Source organism: Manacus vitellinus, unplaced genomic scaffold (genome assembly GCF_001715985.3).
Source record: "Manacus vitellinus isolate BGI_N305 unplaced genomic scaffold, ASM171598v3 scaffold_9_pilon, whole genome shotgun sequence".
Taxonomy (NCBI): Eukaryota; Metazoa; Chordata; class Aves; order Passeriformes; family Pipridae; genus Manacus; species Manacus vitellinus.
Genome location: NW_021940917.1, coordinates 9,538,925 through 9,553,785, shown reverse-complemented (window position 1 = coordinate 9,553,785; position 14,861 = coordinate 9,538,925). Strand labels below are relative to the sequence as shown.

Genomic DNA, 14,861 nt, shown 5'->3' with positions numbered 1-14,861 from the left:
AACACAGGATCAAATGGAACAGCTACACTTCAGCAAAAAGGTGAATGAAACTGACTGGATAAAGAAAGGATCACTAGCACCAGCTGACCCCATTCCGATTGTTAGAAATTGCAGAGAAGATTTGATCAAAAAATGTTATTAAATCCATGAAGAATCCCATTCGTTTCTTGTTAAACATACTGGATCTTCCAGCACTTGTCCTGGTTAATTTGTTTATTTGTTTCCTTACAGATTTGTAATTGCTAATTTCTAGACACGGTTCTGTAAAGTGGTGGCTTCAAAGCTAAACCTTATCACACTCTATAGTCCAAAACTCCTGAATTCCACCATTCTCTGGTGCCACAGGCTGAAGATCAAACTCAGTTTCACACAGTCACAAGATGGAGGTTCATCTAACTCTGTACACAACCAACAGGACTATCCGTGTACCCTTTCCTTTAACATTACGGTTCACGTATTTATTCCTTTTTTCTTTCTTTTTCAACGTTAAAAATGCCTCACTGGGCAAACTGGGAATTCAAAGGTTTCACTAGCTGCGTACAGCACCTAAAAAGGCACAACAGGAAGGTTGTTCTTCATCCTTCGATAAAGAAAAATCTATTGCACACAAAGTCCCAGTAGACTATTCACACTGTCTTCCTGCATCAGAGGACTGCCACACACATGCTTCTGTTGGATTGGAAGGACACCTCTAGGAAGAACATTCGGCCTTCAACTGTATTAGTGCCCAATCCATCACAACCCTTTGTACATTTCAATGACAATAACTCCATCAGTTTCCAGAAAATGCTCTTTCCATAGCTGAAGCTAAAAATAAGGCTAAGGATGAAACGTGTGGTTCATGGCTTTATGTCTCATTTTTTAACAGTTGTTACGTCTAAATGGTAAGAAATTCATGATCAATTTTCCAATTTCCTTTGTGACTTTTTTATTTTGAAGAATGAAGAACATATAAGAGAGGAACCCATTCTACTAATTCACAAGATGGCACTTTCCTTCTCCCAAGGAGAGAAGGAAACATTCTCCAAAACAAAGCAAAAACAAAGCACATCAAGCAATGAAGCCTGTAAATCATCACAAAATTTACTGGTTTATGATTGTTCTTCAGTAGATACTTCCTATTTGATGCAGGAACTACATATACTTTGAATACTTGTTATAAGCACAACATCTGGAAAAGATAGCAAGAGATTAAAGCAAAACCATCCAGTGGAATTTATTTTGCATATTAAGAAAAAAAAAATACCAGGCAGCTTCTCTCTGTGTCTGAGTGACAAGCATGCTCTTAACTGGAATGTTCCCATACCTCTCACCAGGAAAGAGCTCATGGCTTTAAATTTAGTCTTTTAATATCCTATAATTCATACACAATGCATATGAAGAATATCATTGTGATACACTTCAAACCTTGGGGACTACAGAGGGTGTATAGTTTAAGGCAGAAGGCCCAGAAGCTGAACCTGAGGAGCTCATGCACAGCTTTTATGAAACTGGTCCTATTAGTGGACTGGATCAATGTCGCTGGAAATACCAATGAAAATCAAAATTCCCCCTGTTCTACAGCCTATGCATGAAGAAAAAACAGACAAAGGTCTTGCAAACACTACAGATTTCAAATGCTCAGACAATGTCTAAAAAATACATTCTTGGCACAGCTGAAAAGTCTTTACCCTGCCCTGAATTTTCACTGACATCAATGGGAATTTCTGCACTTGAGGACAACTCTCAACACTACTAAAGGCAATAGCTGTTCTCATATTTATTTCTAAAGGAGTGATCTTCAGGTGAAACTGGATGGAACATCTTAGCCATCTCAGCCAACATCTTGTAAATAGACTTCAGCCTTCAGACATCTGTGTCTGAAGGTAAGCCAGGTAAGCCAGCAAATGCTTCTCTTCTACCGTAGTCCTGAATCTTGGATTCATCCAGGAATCCTTCAGCCAGAGATTCATTTTGGGCATCAGTACAGCAACCAACAGGAAATTTTTAGAAATCCTTTGGCAATGTGCTATTTCATTGAGTATTAAATGCTCTTCTACAGTTAGAAGAAGTGTACATTATCCAAACTGATAAAGTAGCGATTAAACATCTAGTTAGCAAAATCCTTAAGGTAATAGAAAATTAATACAAAACTGCAGGTCAGAAATATGGCCTCCAGGAAATTAAAAACACATTTCTTGGTAAACAGCCAAGATTACAATATCGTTCCTTTATCTCAGTGCATATATTACCTTTTGTAGACCTCTCTGGATGTACAAGCAAGAACAAGTCACATTCACACACTAATTTTAACTGACCCAGCAGACTGATCGTTGCTTATTTGTTTCACTTTGCAGAGTAGTGTGGAGAAGGCTTGTTTCTGCCTATTGCAATTCTGCTTCATGCAAGTACTTTTACTAGTCCTTTTTTTCATAATTTGAGTGGGTTGTAACTAAAGAAATCAAATGGGGAAAATGCAACCCAACACAATTATACGGCTTCTGCAGAGCTGTAAACCAGAGCACTAGTGGAGAAGCACTTCATAGTGACTTCTTTCTCTCTTCCACTCTTAAATCCACCTCTCTCTCTCACTACTTTCCCTTTCATCCCACCCCTTTATCCAAAATCCACTGCTGTGTGCTTACGTAGGAGGTCAGGAATTAACAAACAAATTTCCAAACTCTCTGAATGTTGTCATTCCTTTCAACGAGGACCTATGAATCTTGGGTGCTCCCTTCCCCTTAAGGGTGGGACATCACACAGGACTGATGTTGGACCCATTAAAAGGAAAGCTCACAACAGAAATCAGGTTCTGCATGATCTAGATTCAGCTAGGTATAAATATTTGCACTGCTCTTTGAATGAGCATTGGCCTTGGAATTAAATATTCATAGTTATCCAGCCATGCTTAGTAATTTTATTTTAATATTAAGCCACACTGTGCAGAGTGGTGACTCCAGTGAATACTAGCACCAAGATTTAAGGAAAAATATTGTAGTATTATTAGAGAAGCAATGAACAGCAATTTTCACAAGTTTTGTGAACACAGTGTGTGCTCAAACACTACTACTGGAGTGTAGTTTTCCTGCTTTGAGTAATTTTAGAATATTATTTACTTGGAGTTATTTTAAAATGCTGCTACTAAGGGAGTAGGAGAGACAGGAGGAGAGGGATACTAAAAGTAATAATAAAAGAGTTATGTGAGGGTGATGTGTATGTGTGTGTGTGTGTGTGTACCTGCATGTGTACACAGGTATATGTATATATATGTATGCATGCTAAAGATCCATGAGAATTAATCTAAAGTACCATGAGAGGAAGGGATTTGAATACACAACAAGTTGCAGTCAGATATAATAGCTTTGGATTTTGGAAGCTAAAACTGTAAACCAGGCATACATCAGTCTAGTTTGGGTGACAGCCTGACATTAGATATATTATATAAGTGTTCTACCAGAGAAATAAAGGTGAGCCTGAAGAACAGCATTTCTTTGTTCACCCAACACATGCAGGGAATATGAGGGCATAGCTTGTGTGGGAGCATTGAGCTCCCATTGATTAATTAGGAATTAATCTTCCTCATTTTAAAAAGAGCATTCATATGCTCTCCTTTTCAAGTAGGATATTAGTGGATTATTTTACCATTCCTTGAATGAGCAGGCCACTGCATAATTCTGCAGATGGGGACAAAAGAAGATATCTACCCTAGCAACCTGGATTTTTGGTGCAATTCCGGGCTGCTTTTAGGTTCCCTGACTGGCTCTGGTAGGTCTGGAGTAATAAAATCTCAGTGCCTGAGGCCCAGAGAGGGCTGTTTGTGTGCATGGCACGAAGTATTTGCCATTTACAGTTTAACCCTTGATAAGCCTCTGCCCATTGCCTCAGTGATGGGGCAAAAACCCAAGCTGTTCACATCAAGATCCAACTGTTTTCATTTTGCCTCATCACTCTTATCCTGGGATAAACATGGCTCTGAATCTAGACTAAGAATAGCTATCTTCCAGATTTAAAGCTATTTAAGGAATTTCTGACAGACTCAAAATCTATATGTATAAATATTAAAAAGAGAAGGGGAAAAAAATCCACCTGGAAAATTAATGCATTCTTTAGGGAAACAGCAGACCTACAGTAATTTGTAGTTGGATCTAATATACCTGATCCTGCTCCCAGGTGTCAATGTTCCTCTTAGCAATGAGATTGCACCCAGGCCAAATGTAACCCACAACAATCTTTTGAAGCTTACTAGGCAAATGGAAACCCTTCTGCACTTTCCAGAGTGTGGTCATTCTGAATCAGAAATAAAAATTAATTCATATACTGAATCAGTCATTCCTCCACCCACTCTACAAACCCTTACACAACTGAAATTCTCTTAGAGGATTCAGGAAGATAGAATGCCTTGTTGCCTATGATTGGGTTCTCCTGCAGTCCACAGATCTCAGCACTCTAAAACTGTTGATGATTTATACCACAAAGCAAAAATCTTCTCTACATAAAAGATAGACACTGAGAGCATAAAGACCGGAAACTGAAAAATCAATCTGGTGTTCAGTTTAGCGTGCAGAAAATGTTCAAGTCCACAATGAGGAAAGCTCTCTCTCTTTCTCTCTCTCTCTCTCTCTCTCTCTCTCTCTCTCTCTCTCTCTCTCTCTCTCTCTCTCCTCCCCCCCTCTCCTCTCCTCTCCGAACCTCTCCTGTCCGAACCTGTCCTCTCCTCTCTCCTCCCCCCCAAGATGTTTTTGTTAACATCAGTGTAATACTTCAGGTTAATTCAAGTTAACCAGGTATGACGAGGAGCTGGCACGTGGAGCTGGAGCCTGGTGCAAGGGTTACTCACCTTCCACTACAACAGTTGCGGGTTTCGAATAGGCTGTGCCCAGACTGTTCTTGGCTACACAGCGATACTGTCCTGCATCTTCTCTCTGAACATTGTGTATCCTTAAATTCCCTGAATCGAGGACAGCAATGCGAGCAGTCTCCTGCCAGAGGAAGGAGCAATTGAGGTGAGGCCTCTACATGCAGGCTGCACACAAGCAACACCAAACATCCGTTTACAAAGATTGGGCTTACATGCATGAACATTATTTGTGTTGTCCTACAACTGAAGGGTTTGGGGCCAGCTCTCCCTGCTCACCGTTGTCATGACAAACTCACCCATCCCTGTTTTTGCAGATTTCTGAATTATAGCTTCAAAAGAGCTCTTATTTATGAGAACACTCACAAGTGCTTTCATCAGCATTTGTCCACGATTAGTGTAATAAGGACATAAAATACAAGATACAGATATCCAGAGAGATGAACCCTGGATTTTCCAATGCTTGCTTTCTAGCAACTAAAATTTACAAATACTATAACTGATGATAATATTTAACACAATACCTTTAAGAAATAATTTTCACTACTTAAAAATCATTCTCTACTCACCTTTACAACTGTTTCTCCTTTGACCCATGAAACAGAAGGTTTTGGATTCCCCATTGTAGTGCATGGAAGAACAGCCTTTAAGCCTTCTATTATTTCCACATTTACAGGTGGTCGGGTTATTTTGGGTCCTAAAATTTTAAAAGTCCAAAATTAAAGTTGAAATGAAGCTAAGAGATACTAGAACAAGACAAATTCAGAAATTACATCAAAAAATTTTATGCTTTTTCTCTATATTACTGAAAGGTAGAGCAGTCTTACTTCATCATGAACTGCCCTGGAAAGAAAGAACTTTCTTCAGCACAGCATTAAGTTTCAGTTTATGGATGCAAAAGCAGTTAACTTACATGGGTTATTTGTTTTCCTGAGTGGAGTTTGATGGTCATTTGAATTAAGGCCTGGGCTAAAATCCAAATTCAGATAAGAGTATTTCCAGTATTGAAGAATGTTTGCATTCCAGGTTTTGACATTCTTCACTGTGTAAACACTGTCTTGTATGAAAGCTCAGATCTGGATTGAATTGATTTTGAAACAGTTTTAACCCAGGCTTGCCTCTAGCTCAACAAGAAAGGCACGTAAACTCAATTAATATCCCGAATGGAAGGATTTATAACTGTGCTAGTTAAAAGAAGAAATGATCTTTAAAGAAAAAAGCAATCAAACTCCCTAAAGGTAATAATGGATAAATTTAAATTTATTTTGCCCAAGGAACCATATGGCCTAGCTTACTCTGAGCAGGGAGTAAAAAAGATTGTCATCTCAGTATTTTGGGAGACCTGACATTTTGACTCCCTTGCGTGATACTGAACCAGCAGAAAAACAAGCTTCAAGAGAGCATCACCTTCCAGCCCCCACCCGCCAGTGACTGGGGTGCTGTAGAACTCCAGAATTACCAGACCTGGAGGGTCATGATCATTAGCACAAACAAATCCTTTCCCACAAACAGACGCTTTAGCCAGACTATACCTCTGCTGCCCTTTAAAGTGTTTGTGTTAGCAACTGCAGTCATATGAGTTCAGCTTCACCAAGTTCAGAACCTACATTGCCCTTTGCAAGACTAAGTACTTTGCCTTCCATGTAAGATTATGACATTTAGCTCATGGTGCTCCAGACCATTCCACACTACTACTGAGAGCACCTGAACATCATTTACTCGCTTTTGCCATCCTCAGGCAGAAATCTACTTAGTGAAATTTTACATTTAATATTCACAAGGGAGTTATGCAATATTGCCATGGAGGTCTAATTTATCAAATTGTGCCTCTTTTATGGAGTTTGCACAAAAGGCATTCTTCAAAGTATTGGGATTTATACCCTGATCCTGGCACAAGTGTGTGTTACTCAAAGTGAATAATCAGAACAGCATTAAGTTAAGATATGACCCAATATGCTGTGTCACTGCCTTAAAGGGCTGCACCCAGGCTCACAAGAACATGGGTCTGCCCTGAACAGAGATCATCAGGGGCCATACCTGGGGGTCTGCTCGGGCTTTCAATTAAATACTCACATGGTGTCAGGAAGAAATTGCATTCCCACTTACGCATTTTCACCTGGAGAGCCCCACAGCTCTGTGCAGCTGCTCCAACCCCGTTATCTGCTGTGCAGCAGTACACCCCATCATCACTGTCCTCAACGCTCAGAATGGTCAGGAGCTGCCCGTTCCTCTGTATGCTGTACCGCGTGTCGAACAGCCTGCAGGGCACAGCACAGATCGTCAGGGCTGGGAGAACAACAAGGGACAGAGAAGGGGAGCTGCATTTGAATCTACAGACGACTGACACTGCTACAAATGGCAGTAAGCTTTACCTTTTATTTTCAACCTGCAGGGGGAAGGAAAGGTGCTGAAAATGTTGAGCTGGGCTTTAAGATTCACTTGGATTCTCACTAGACCGTGCAGCTCCTGACTGCCACTGGTGTAGCGGCAATTCTTCCTCCATCCAAATATCGGTTAAGTAAATAGGTATCATATTTTGGTTTCTGACTGGCTAAGGACAGGCATGAGCACAAATAATCTTTTCCAGCTGGGTCCTGTTAGCTGTAATTGTGCAATGCAAAGGAAGGACTGCTTATATAGGAAGTAGAACTGGCTGAAGTTGTTTAAAGAAACCTTCTGCAGAATAAAAAGGAAAGCTTTTTTCACTGAACAGATAAAGTTACACAAAGATTTATACTGTTGGGAAAATAGACACAAACAAAAAACCATGTATTTTTATGCCTGTACCCATGAGCAGTTTTGTCTATTTTTTTGGAAAAAACGCAAACCAACAAGCAAAAAACCAAAATGAAACAAGCAAAGAAATGTGATGAAGCATTCTCAAGGTTAGAGGATTCAAGGAGAGCTATAGTTTTAACAAAGCAGGATTTAACCTGGACACTTCAGAGAAGACAAGAGAAGACCTGAAGCTGGAACAATAAAGATGTAGAATATTGTAACAAAATATGTGGAGCAAAGACCAATTCTGTATGTGAACATAATAGGGGGGGCATGGGGAGGGAGAGGAGTGGGGTGGGGTGTGGGTGAGAGTAAGGGAAAAGCAGAAAGGTGATGAGAAGTCAGAGGATTGAACTCTTGATTTTAATTACAAAACTGGAAAAATATAAGAAAAGTTCAGTAAAAAACATTTGCACAGCATTTCGTAAATTCCTTTATGTTTGATTTTCACACCGTCATAGATGATTTTTGGAAGCATTTTCATGCACCTGGACTTTGATTCTGATGAACAGTAGCAGAACAGTTCTGTCCTAAGGATTGTCTTCCAAGCTATCACAAATATCTGACACCTAAATATGTCCTGTTTTGTTCTTTTACTGTTAGAAATTGTAGTGTAGTCACTGAGTAATCTGAACGTGACATTGACAAGCACATATTTCCTTTCAACAGCCTTTTGCCTTTCAGTCTTATATCTCACTCCTCTTTTTCACCATGGGAGGAAAAAGTGCCATGAACTCATCCACAGTGTAAAAGATGTGCTAACTCTATACCCTTCTTTCCCTGAGAAAGGCTTATTGTGGACAGCCCTGGTTTTTCAGTAAGCACAGGGCACCTACTGGTCTCCTTGCACAAGTTTTGATGCCAAAAGAAAAGGCACATCTAGAATACTAGTGCTGACAGCAGTCTCTGTCCTGGCCCTATTCCCATCGAAGTTGAAAGTTTACACACTGTTCTGTTTTGAAGGTTAGCCTAGCTGCCTGTTCAGGATGCTGAGACTTGGCAAGAGAAGAAAATCCTGTAAATAAAATAACTGATATTAATTGCTTGCAATAACTAGGCCCTTTGAAGTTTGATATATACACAGAGGCACAGAAATATATTTATATGGAGGTTTATTCAGAGAAAAAAGCCCACTGATTTGATCCTTTTTCATTCTGCAAATATTTTCATTTGAGTTCTTAGAAAGTAGCAGAAATATATTCAGCTTATCCATTTCCCTGTCTTTGGTCTGAGCTTTTGTACCCAGCAGTACTGAATATTAATGCCACAGAGCTTTGTGAAAGTGAAATGGTTGCTGATATTAATGTTGTTCCAAAAGCCTTAGTAAAGGAATGAAGCACCTGAGCTCTCTGACCTTACCAGCAGAGATGTTTTTACCTGTATTTTCCTTTTTGGTCAATGTTGTGGAAAAGGCACTCTATCTCAGAGACAGAATGGGATGGCTTTTAGAAAGGTATACTGGGCTTCTAGAAGTGGGGATGGTGGTGTGAAATGGTCTGGTTTTCATATTATCTTAGAACACAGAGAGAGTGACCATTTTAAAGATCTGGGGAGAGAAAGACACGGCCCTGCATGAATGACGTCCTCTCCCAGATTTGATTTTCAGTCATGGTGTCACTGATGGGGAAGGGATTGGGAGAAACATGACCTGATTTGGCAATAACATCCATGGAAGTTCAGACCTCCATGTTGCAACAAAGCCAGGGTCAGAGGATTAAGCCCAGGGTTTTGCTGAGGTTGCAGGCAGTGAAAAAAACTGATTTCTGAAGGCTAGCATGCATATGTGTAAGTTTCTGCTTTCCTCCTATTTTAAAATTATTTACCTCCTGCTACCACTGACTTATTTGGAGTTTCCCAAGCCAATGGTTCAAAGACTCTTTGGATGCCTGACCACAACAGTGAGAACCATGCTTCAGGTGACCATCTGCCTAACATGGACATCTCTTGTAGAGAACAGTCATTAACCAAGAAAGGGAGTCTGTAATTTTCCTTTACAGAGGAAGTCACTAACAGCAATCTAGAATAAGAAACATGTGAAGGCATGTGGTAGATGTAACGTGATTTCAGAGCTGGAAGATCAAGTACAATTTACTTTGTAGAAGCCCGTCAATGGCAACAGAACAAAAGCAATGATAGCAACTTCCATAAGACACTTCCAAGGCTACCACCTTCATCTGCATCCTCATGCCTGGTGGTTAGCATTTGAAAGTGTAACAATGAGAAGCCACTTTCCTAGAGTCAGATCCAGAACTAGAAGTAAACAAGAATAGCATAGCGTGACCCCTTCCACACAAAGTTCCCAAGAACACTGAGATAGGCAACAAGTCTTGCAAAGTTTCTTTTAAATATTATACAGCATCCTCCCACCTCATAAACTCATAAACTGAGGAACAGAGTGGATTGAACAGCCTAAAGCTAGAAAGAAAATTCTTGCATAGCTTGTAGCAGAAACCAACAGTCTTCAAGCTCAAGTTTGTGAAGTTGCTCTTATCATTCTGTAAGGAACACAGATTCCTATATAATTACAGCCACTCACCCTCTTCCCTGCCACAGACCTATTTTTATAATTCCAAATATCTCCTTTATCACAGAGGAAAGCACTGCCAGTTTTGGCAGAAGATACTGGAGCAGATTGGGGCTGCTCCCTACCTGATGGGAATGCTGTTGCGTGTCCACGTAATCTCCGGCTCAGGGTACGACTCCACTACACAGACAAACTTGGCCACGTCCTCTACCAGGGCATCCACTGTTTCCAAAGGAGTGGTGATTAAGGGAGCTGTGTGAAGGAAGAGAAAATGAGAAAGCCTTATGGTGACTCCTGGAGAAAGGCACATAGACTGCCAGACCCCTTTGGTGGAGGCAGCCATCCCTGCAGAGTCACTCAATGGCATTTTGCTTTGTGATCTCTCCACAGGGTGCAAAGCAGAGCAAAACAAGCTCCAACAAGCCCTATGGATCCTGTTTCTAACCCTCCTCTCCCCCAAGGTTCACAGCACTAGGTGGCATACTGCAAGAACATAGATGAGGCTATCCCCGTGCCAGGTTGCCCCCCTGGCATTGTGTAGCCTGGAAGTGCAAGAAGCAGCACACCAATTGAAGCCAAGCTGATCTTCCCCCAGAGTGGGCAGAGTGCTTCTTTATTATTTCATGATGCATGAGATTTGGACTTCTTCATCATTATTACAGGATTTGTTCCACTCAACTATTTATCTTTTTTTTTTTCAAACACCAAGCCTATTATATAGCACTATATTTTTCAAAGCCAGGCTCACACAGTCATTAGGGTCCTTCAGATTTGTGTCATTACTAGTACATGTTCTCTTTTTCTCACTTCTTCTATACAAGTAGCACAAGAGTTAGAAGTCTGATAGCTATGTCTGATGCTTATTATCAGACCTGTTATCATACCTGTTGTAATACTCGAATGCACCTTTAGGAACACTTGCTGTCACTCCAGTAAAAGACTTGAATCATAGCTGGAAGGGATTAAAGCATAAGCCTAGTGAATCACTTTCCCTGCACATGATATGCATTGCAGCCACTGTCTCCAAAGACACTTGAATAACTTTTAATCTATGGCTGCAAGGGACACACACCCATACTTGTTGGACTGAATTTCATTGATTATTGTGCTGAGATAAACTAATTTCATACCATATTCCTAAACACCACCTTGAAAATTCATAATGGATACAGGAGTCTTCTTATTCCTCTCTGACTGTAACAGTATGTGGCATACTGTTTGTGTTTTCGCAGGACAATACCAACTGCTGTTTATCTGCTGGCCCTCCTTAGTATACTAAAGTTTAAATTCAGGAAAAAAATAAATTATAACAAATTTACCCCTCCCTCCTAAGAAAGGGGAAAAATAGAAGACACTCAGATTTCAGTGACTGAGAATAATAGAAAGTCTACACCTCAATGCTTTTTACATGGGAGTCAAAATTAGAATGTCTTTGGAGTTCTGCCGGAATAAAGCTAGAGGAAGAAAGAAACAGCTTCCACTATCAGGTTTATGTAAAAATCTAAACACTTTTGACATTTTATTAGAACAAATCTGCATCAATAATATTTCCATATTTTATAACTTCAAGTTCCATCATTGATCACCAGTAATGACTGTACTCACATAAATCTCAAAACTATAGCTAAGGTAGTACTAAACATTATATTAAAGAAAAATTAATTAAAACAAGTCCATGACACACTCATTGTTTAAGATCACTGCTTCAAATTGTATCACTCTTCAGTGTATTGGGTTGTTTTGGGTTACATTAGATAGAAACAATCTCTGTATTGCACCCCAGATAAATTCTATGCCAGTGAAACCAAATGGAAGATTTCCACAAAGCCTAAGTTTTCCTGCTACTGAAGGTTGTCTTAGAAGAATAACCCCCACTGATGGCTATCGTGACTACTTCAAAAGGGATATTGCTGGGTTTTGACAGAGTTTATTGTCTTTTGATGGCATTAACCCTGGAGTTTTGCAATTTAATTTCATATAGTATGTTTTTATTGCTGTTGTCCGCATGCCTTGGTCTCCGGAAGGATGCTTCTAACACTGAGAAATGTAAATTTTTACAGTAATGATAATTCAAAGCAACTAGTTTTATAACTGTTGTCTGCATAAGCACAGCCATTCTCACAAGGAATAAAGCTACATTTGTACCAAGAGTCAATATGCGTAACTACAGTAACTTATTCTTTTGGGCAAACAAGACCCGTCAGCTTTACCTATTAATAAATTATCTAGAAACAGTTAAATACTTTTATGGTGTGTCTTTAATTCAGTGCATGACAGAATATTGCCTACACTTGGTCTCATCTGGCACCTCCCAAAAGCCAGCATACAGCTCAGAAGTCTGTAAGCCTCTTAGTTACGGACGATACTGCCCAAACCAACAGCACAATGGTAAAAAGAGAAGGAACTTCTTTACAGCTGCCTCCCCAAATTCTGAATCCTCAAAGAGCAGCTGTGACAGCAACAGTGACGTGGTATTTCCTCATATGCTGTTTTTTACCTTTGTGATGTTAAAATCAAGTGGAGACAGCGAGCAATGATGCCATTTTGTTGTGAGGCTGCAACAGAGGCCCAAAATGGCTGAGATGCTGCTTGCTTTTGCTTCTAAAAGCCATCCAAACCGCTCAGGTGTTGCTGTCAGTTCATGTTTTCTTCAGAAAGCACTCAAAACTCTCAAAACTTGGGATGCCTATGCTACCAGATTTTAACACGGGAAAATAAAATCCAAGCAGTGTACAGACATATCTATCAGCATATAGAAATGAAGCCAATCTTTTCCATGAGTAGCCCTTTGGGTTTTCTGACATTTTTAAGGCAACCCTGTGGCTTTAAGTAATACTGAAAATCAATTAACTTACATATGTGTAAATCCACACAGGTGCCCTTTCTCTGGGTGTCAGCTGTAGTTTCCCGAGATAGCAAAATGACCCAAGGCTGGTCACGGGACTACGAGAAAGCAAATCCCCTCCTATCCCCAGCCCACCAGAAGCTTTCAGATTGCTTGGCTTTGGATCTGGATTCACATTTTTGAAACCAGACAAGCCAGGCAAACAAAATAATGCAGAAAGCAGAGCCAGTCCCTCCTGCAAAATTGCAGACACCTAGAGAAATTGCAGTTCCTCTGGTCAAAAACCGCTCAGCTGTGTTTCCAGCTAATGCTGCAAGACCTCTATAGGGCAACTGGACTACAGTCACCTCTCAGCTTCTCTCGGGGAACAAGCCAATTCATCCACCTGATGCGATGTTCTAGAATAGGATATGTGCCTGTTCATTGTTCTGTGACACCAGGAAAAAAAATGGTATCCTTGTCCCCTTTGTTTTTCTTGCTCCTCAAATCCTGCCTTACCACAGCATTCAAAAAGACTAGGGTTCACTCACTTATTTTAGTGCCTTAGGAAAATATTAACATTTTTATTTCAAAAGGTTTTTATGAAGGAGATACCACTTTTTTTTTTTCCATTTTGAGAATAATCTGACTAACAATTATAAAAGCACAGCCTTGCAAGAGCCGCAATGTTTACCTAACATGTGAATAAGATTTTGTTTTGCTTTCCTGAAGCTGCAATGTTTCTAGTATGCGTTGAATGGCTTTGGACAATCATTGTGCAGCGAAAATTGCTGCCCAAACCATTATCAGATGGTACGTCCAGAAGACCATGGTTGCAACTAGTACCTCAGAGAGTTTCCTAAGCAGATTTTTTTGTCCAGTTCTTTTGCTGGCTAAAAATATGTGTGCATGTGTCCATATGTGTGTGTGCACATAAGATAGGAAGAAGGTATAATAACTTCTATATTATATCCTATACAAACAATGCATGTTTGTATTTATATACATACACTTTGTAAAGACATAATAGCTATTTACTTCTTTTGAAGTTTTATGTACCTATTAGCGTACACAGACATGCCAAATATCACAAGTCTTGGGCTCTGCAGCAATAGGTACTATCAGCCCTTAACTCTTCTGAGCTTCCTTTAACATGAGAAATACACATCCCACCCAGGCTGAACCCAAAGATCCCTCTGCCCATTACAATGGACTACGTGATCTTCATAGACAAAGAACCTTCAATTCCAGAATATTTTCACTGCTATCCTTCTAAAAGCAGTGAAGTGACCACTTAAAGCAGAGCATTTTTGTCTTTTTTGGAAACATTACAGCACCACCCTGCCATTACCAGAGACACCCCCCTCTTTGGAAAACCTCTTTCAGCAAGTGACAGAAGAAGAAGACCAGGGCAAAAGCCCCACCAAGCAAACCTTTCAGGAGTGTCTCAGCCAAGCTGAGGGCTGCCAGGGTGAGGACGTGCACCAGGGGCACCTTCAGCAAGTCATTCATGTTTGATCCAGAAGGCATCCGGCTCCTTCAGACGAGGCGTGTGGACCTCCCAGCCGGCTGCATTTCGGAAGCAGTGCTCAAGCAGAGCTTCTCTGCTAGTGACAGAGTGGGGTCTGAGGGATCTAAGTATAATCAGGAATTCTCCCACCCAGCGGTGATGATGGACGTGGCCAACTGGTGCATATCCACTTTGGTCAGTGTGAAAGCATGGGGCTCATGAAACAAGAGAAAGCAAATCCCTTCTGAATTCCTTCTAAGCAAACAGAGAGCAGTACAATGGGCAAATGCATTTCCAGGGCAGTACCCTACCCCAGTGCTGCAACGTCAGCAGGCCTTCATTCCAGCACCATGTAAGTGCAGCAGTGGAAAAAAAGCTTGCCCCTAGATTT

General features: G+C 40.5%; 1 protein-coding gene across 1 annotated transcript in view; it reads right to left on the bottom strand.

The window, feature by feature from the left end:
* Positions 1–14,490, bottom strand: part of MUSK (muscle associated receptor tyrosine kinase) — a 53,076-nt gene extending 38,586 nt beyond the window's left edge. Inside the window, exons 1-5 of the mRNA XM_029965396.1 lie at positions 14,394–14,490; positions 10,262–10,388; positions 6,941–7,092; positions 5,404–5,531; positions 4,817–4,958 (exon numbers count right to left, since the gene is read on the bottom strand). Of these exons, the coding sequence (XP_029821256.1) occupies positions 4,817–4,958; positions 5,404–5,531; positions 6,941–7,092; positions 10,262–10,388; positions 14,394–14,490 (646 nt within the window). The remainder of the gene's footprint in view (positions 1–4,816; positions 4,959–5,403; positions 5,532–6,940; positions 7,093–10,261; positions 10,389–14,393) is intronic.
* Between the last annotated feature and the right edge of the window lie 371 nt (positions 14,491–14,861).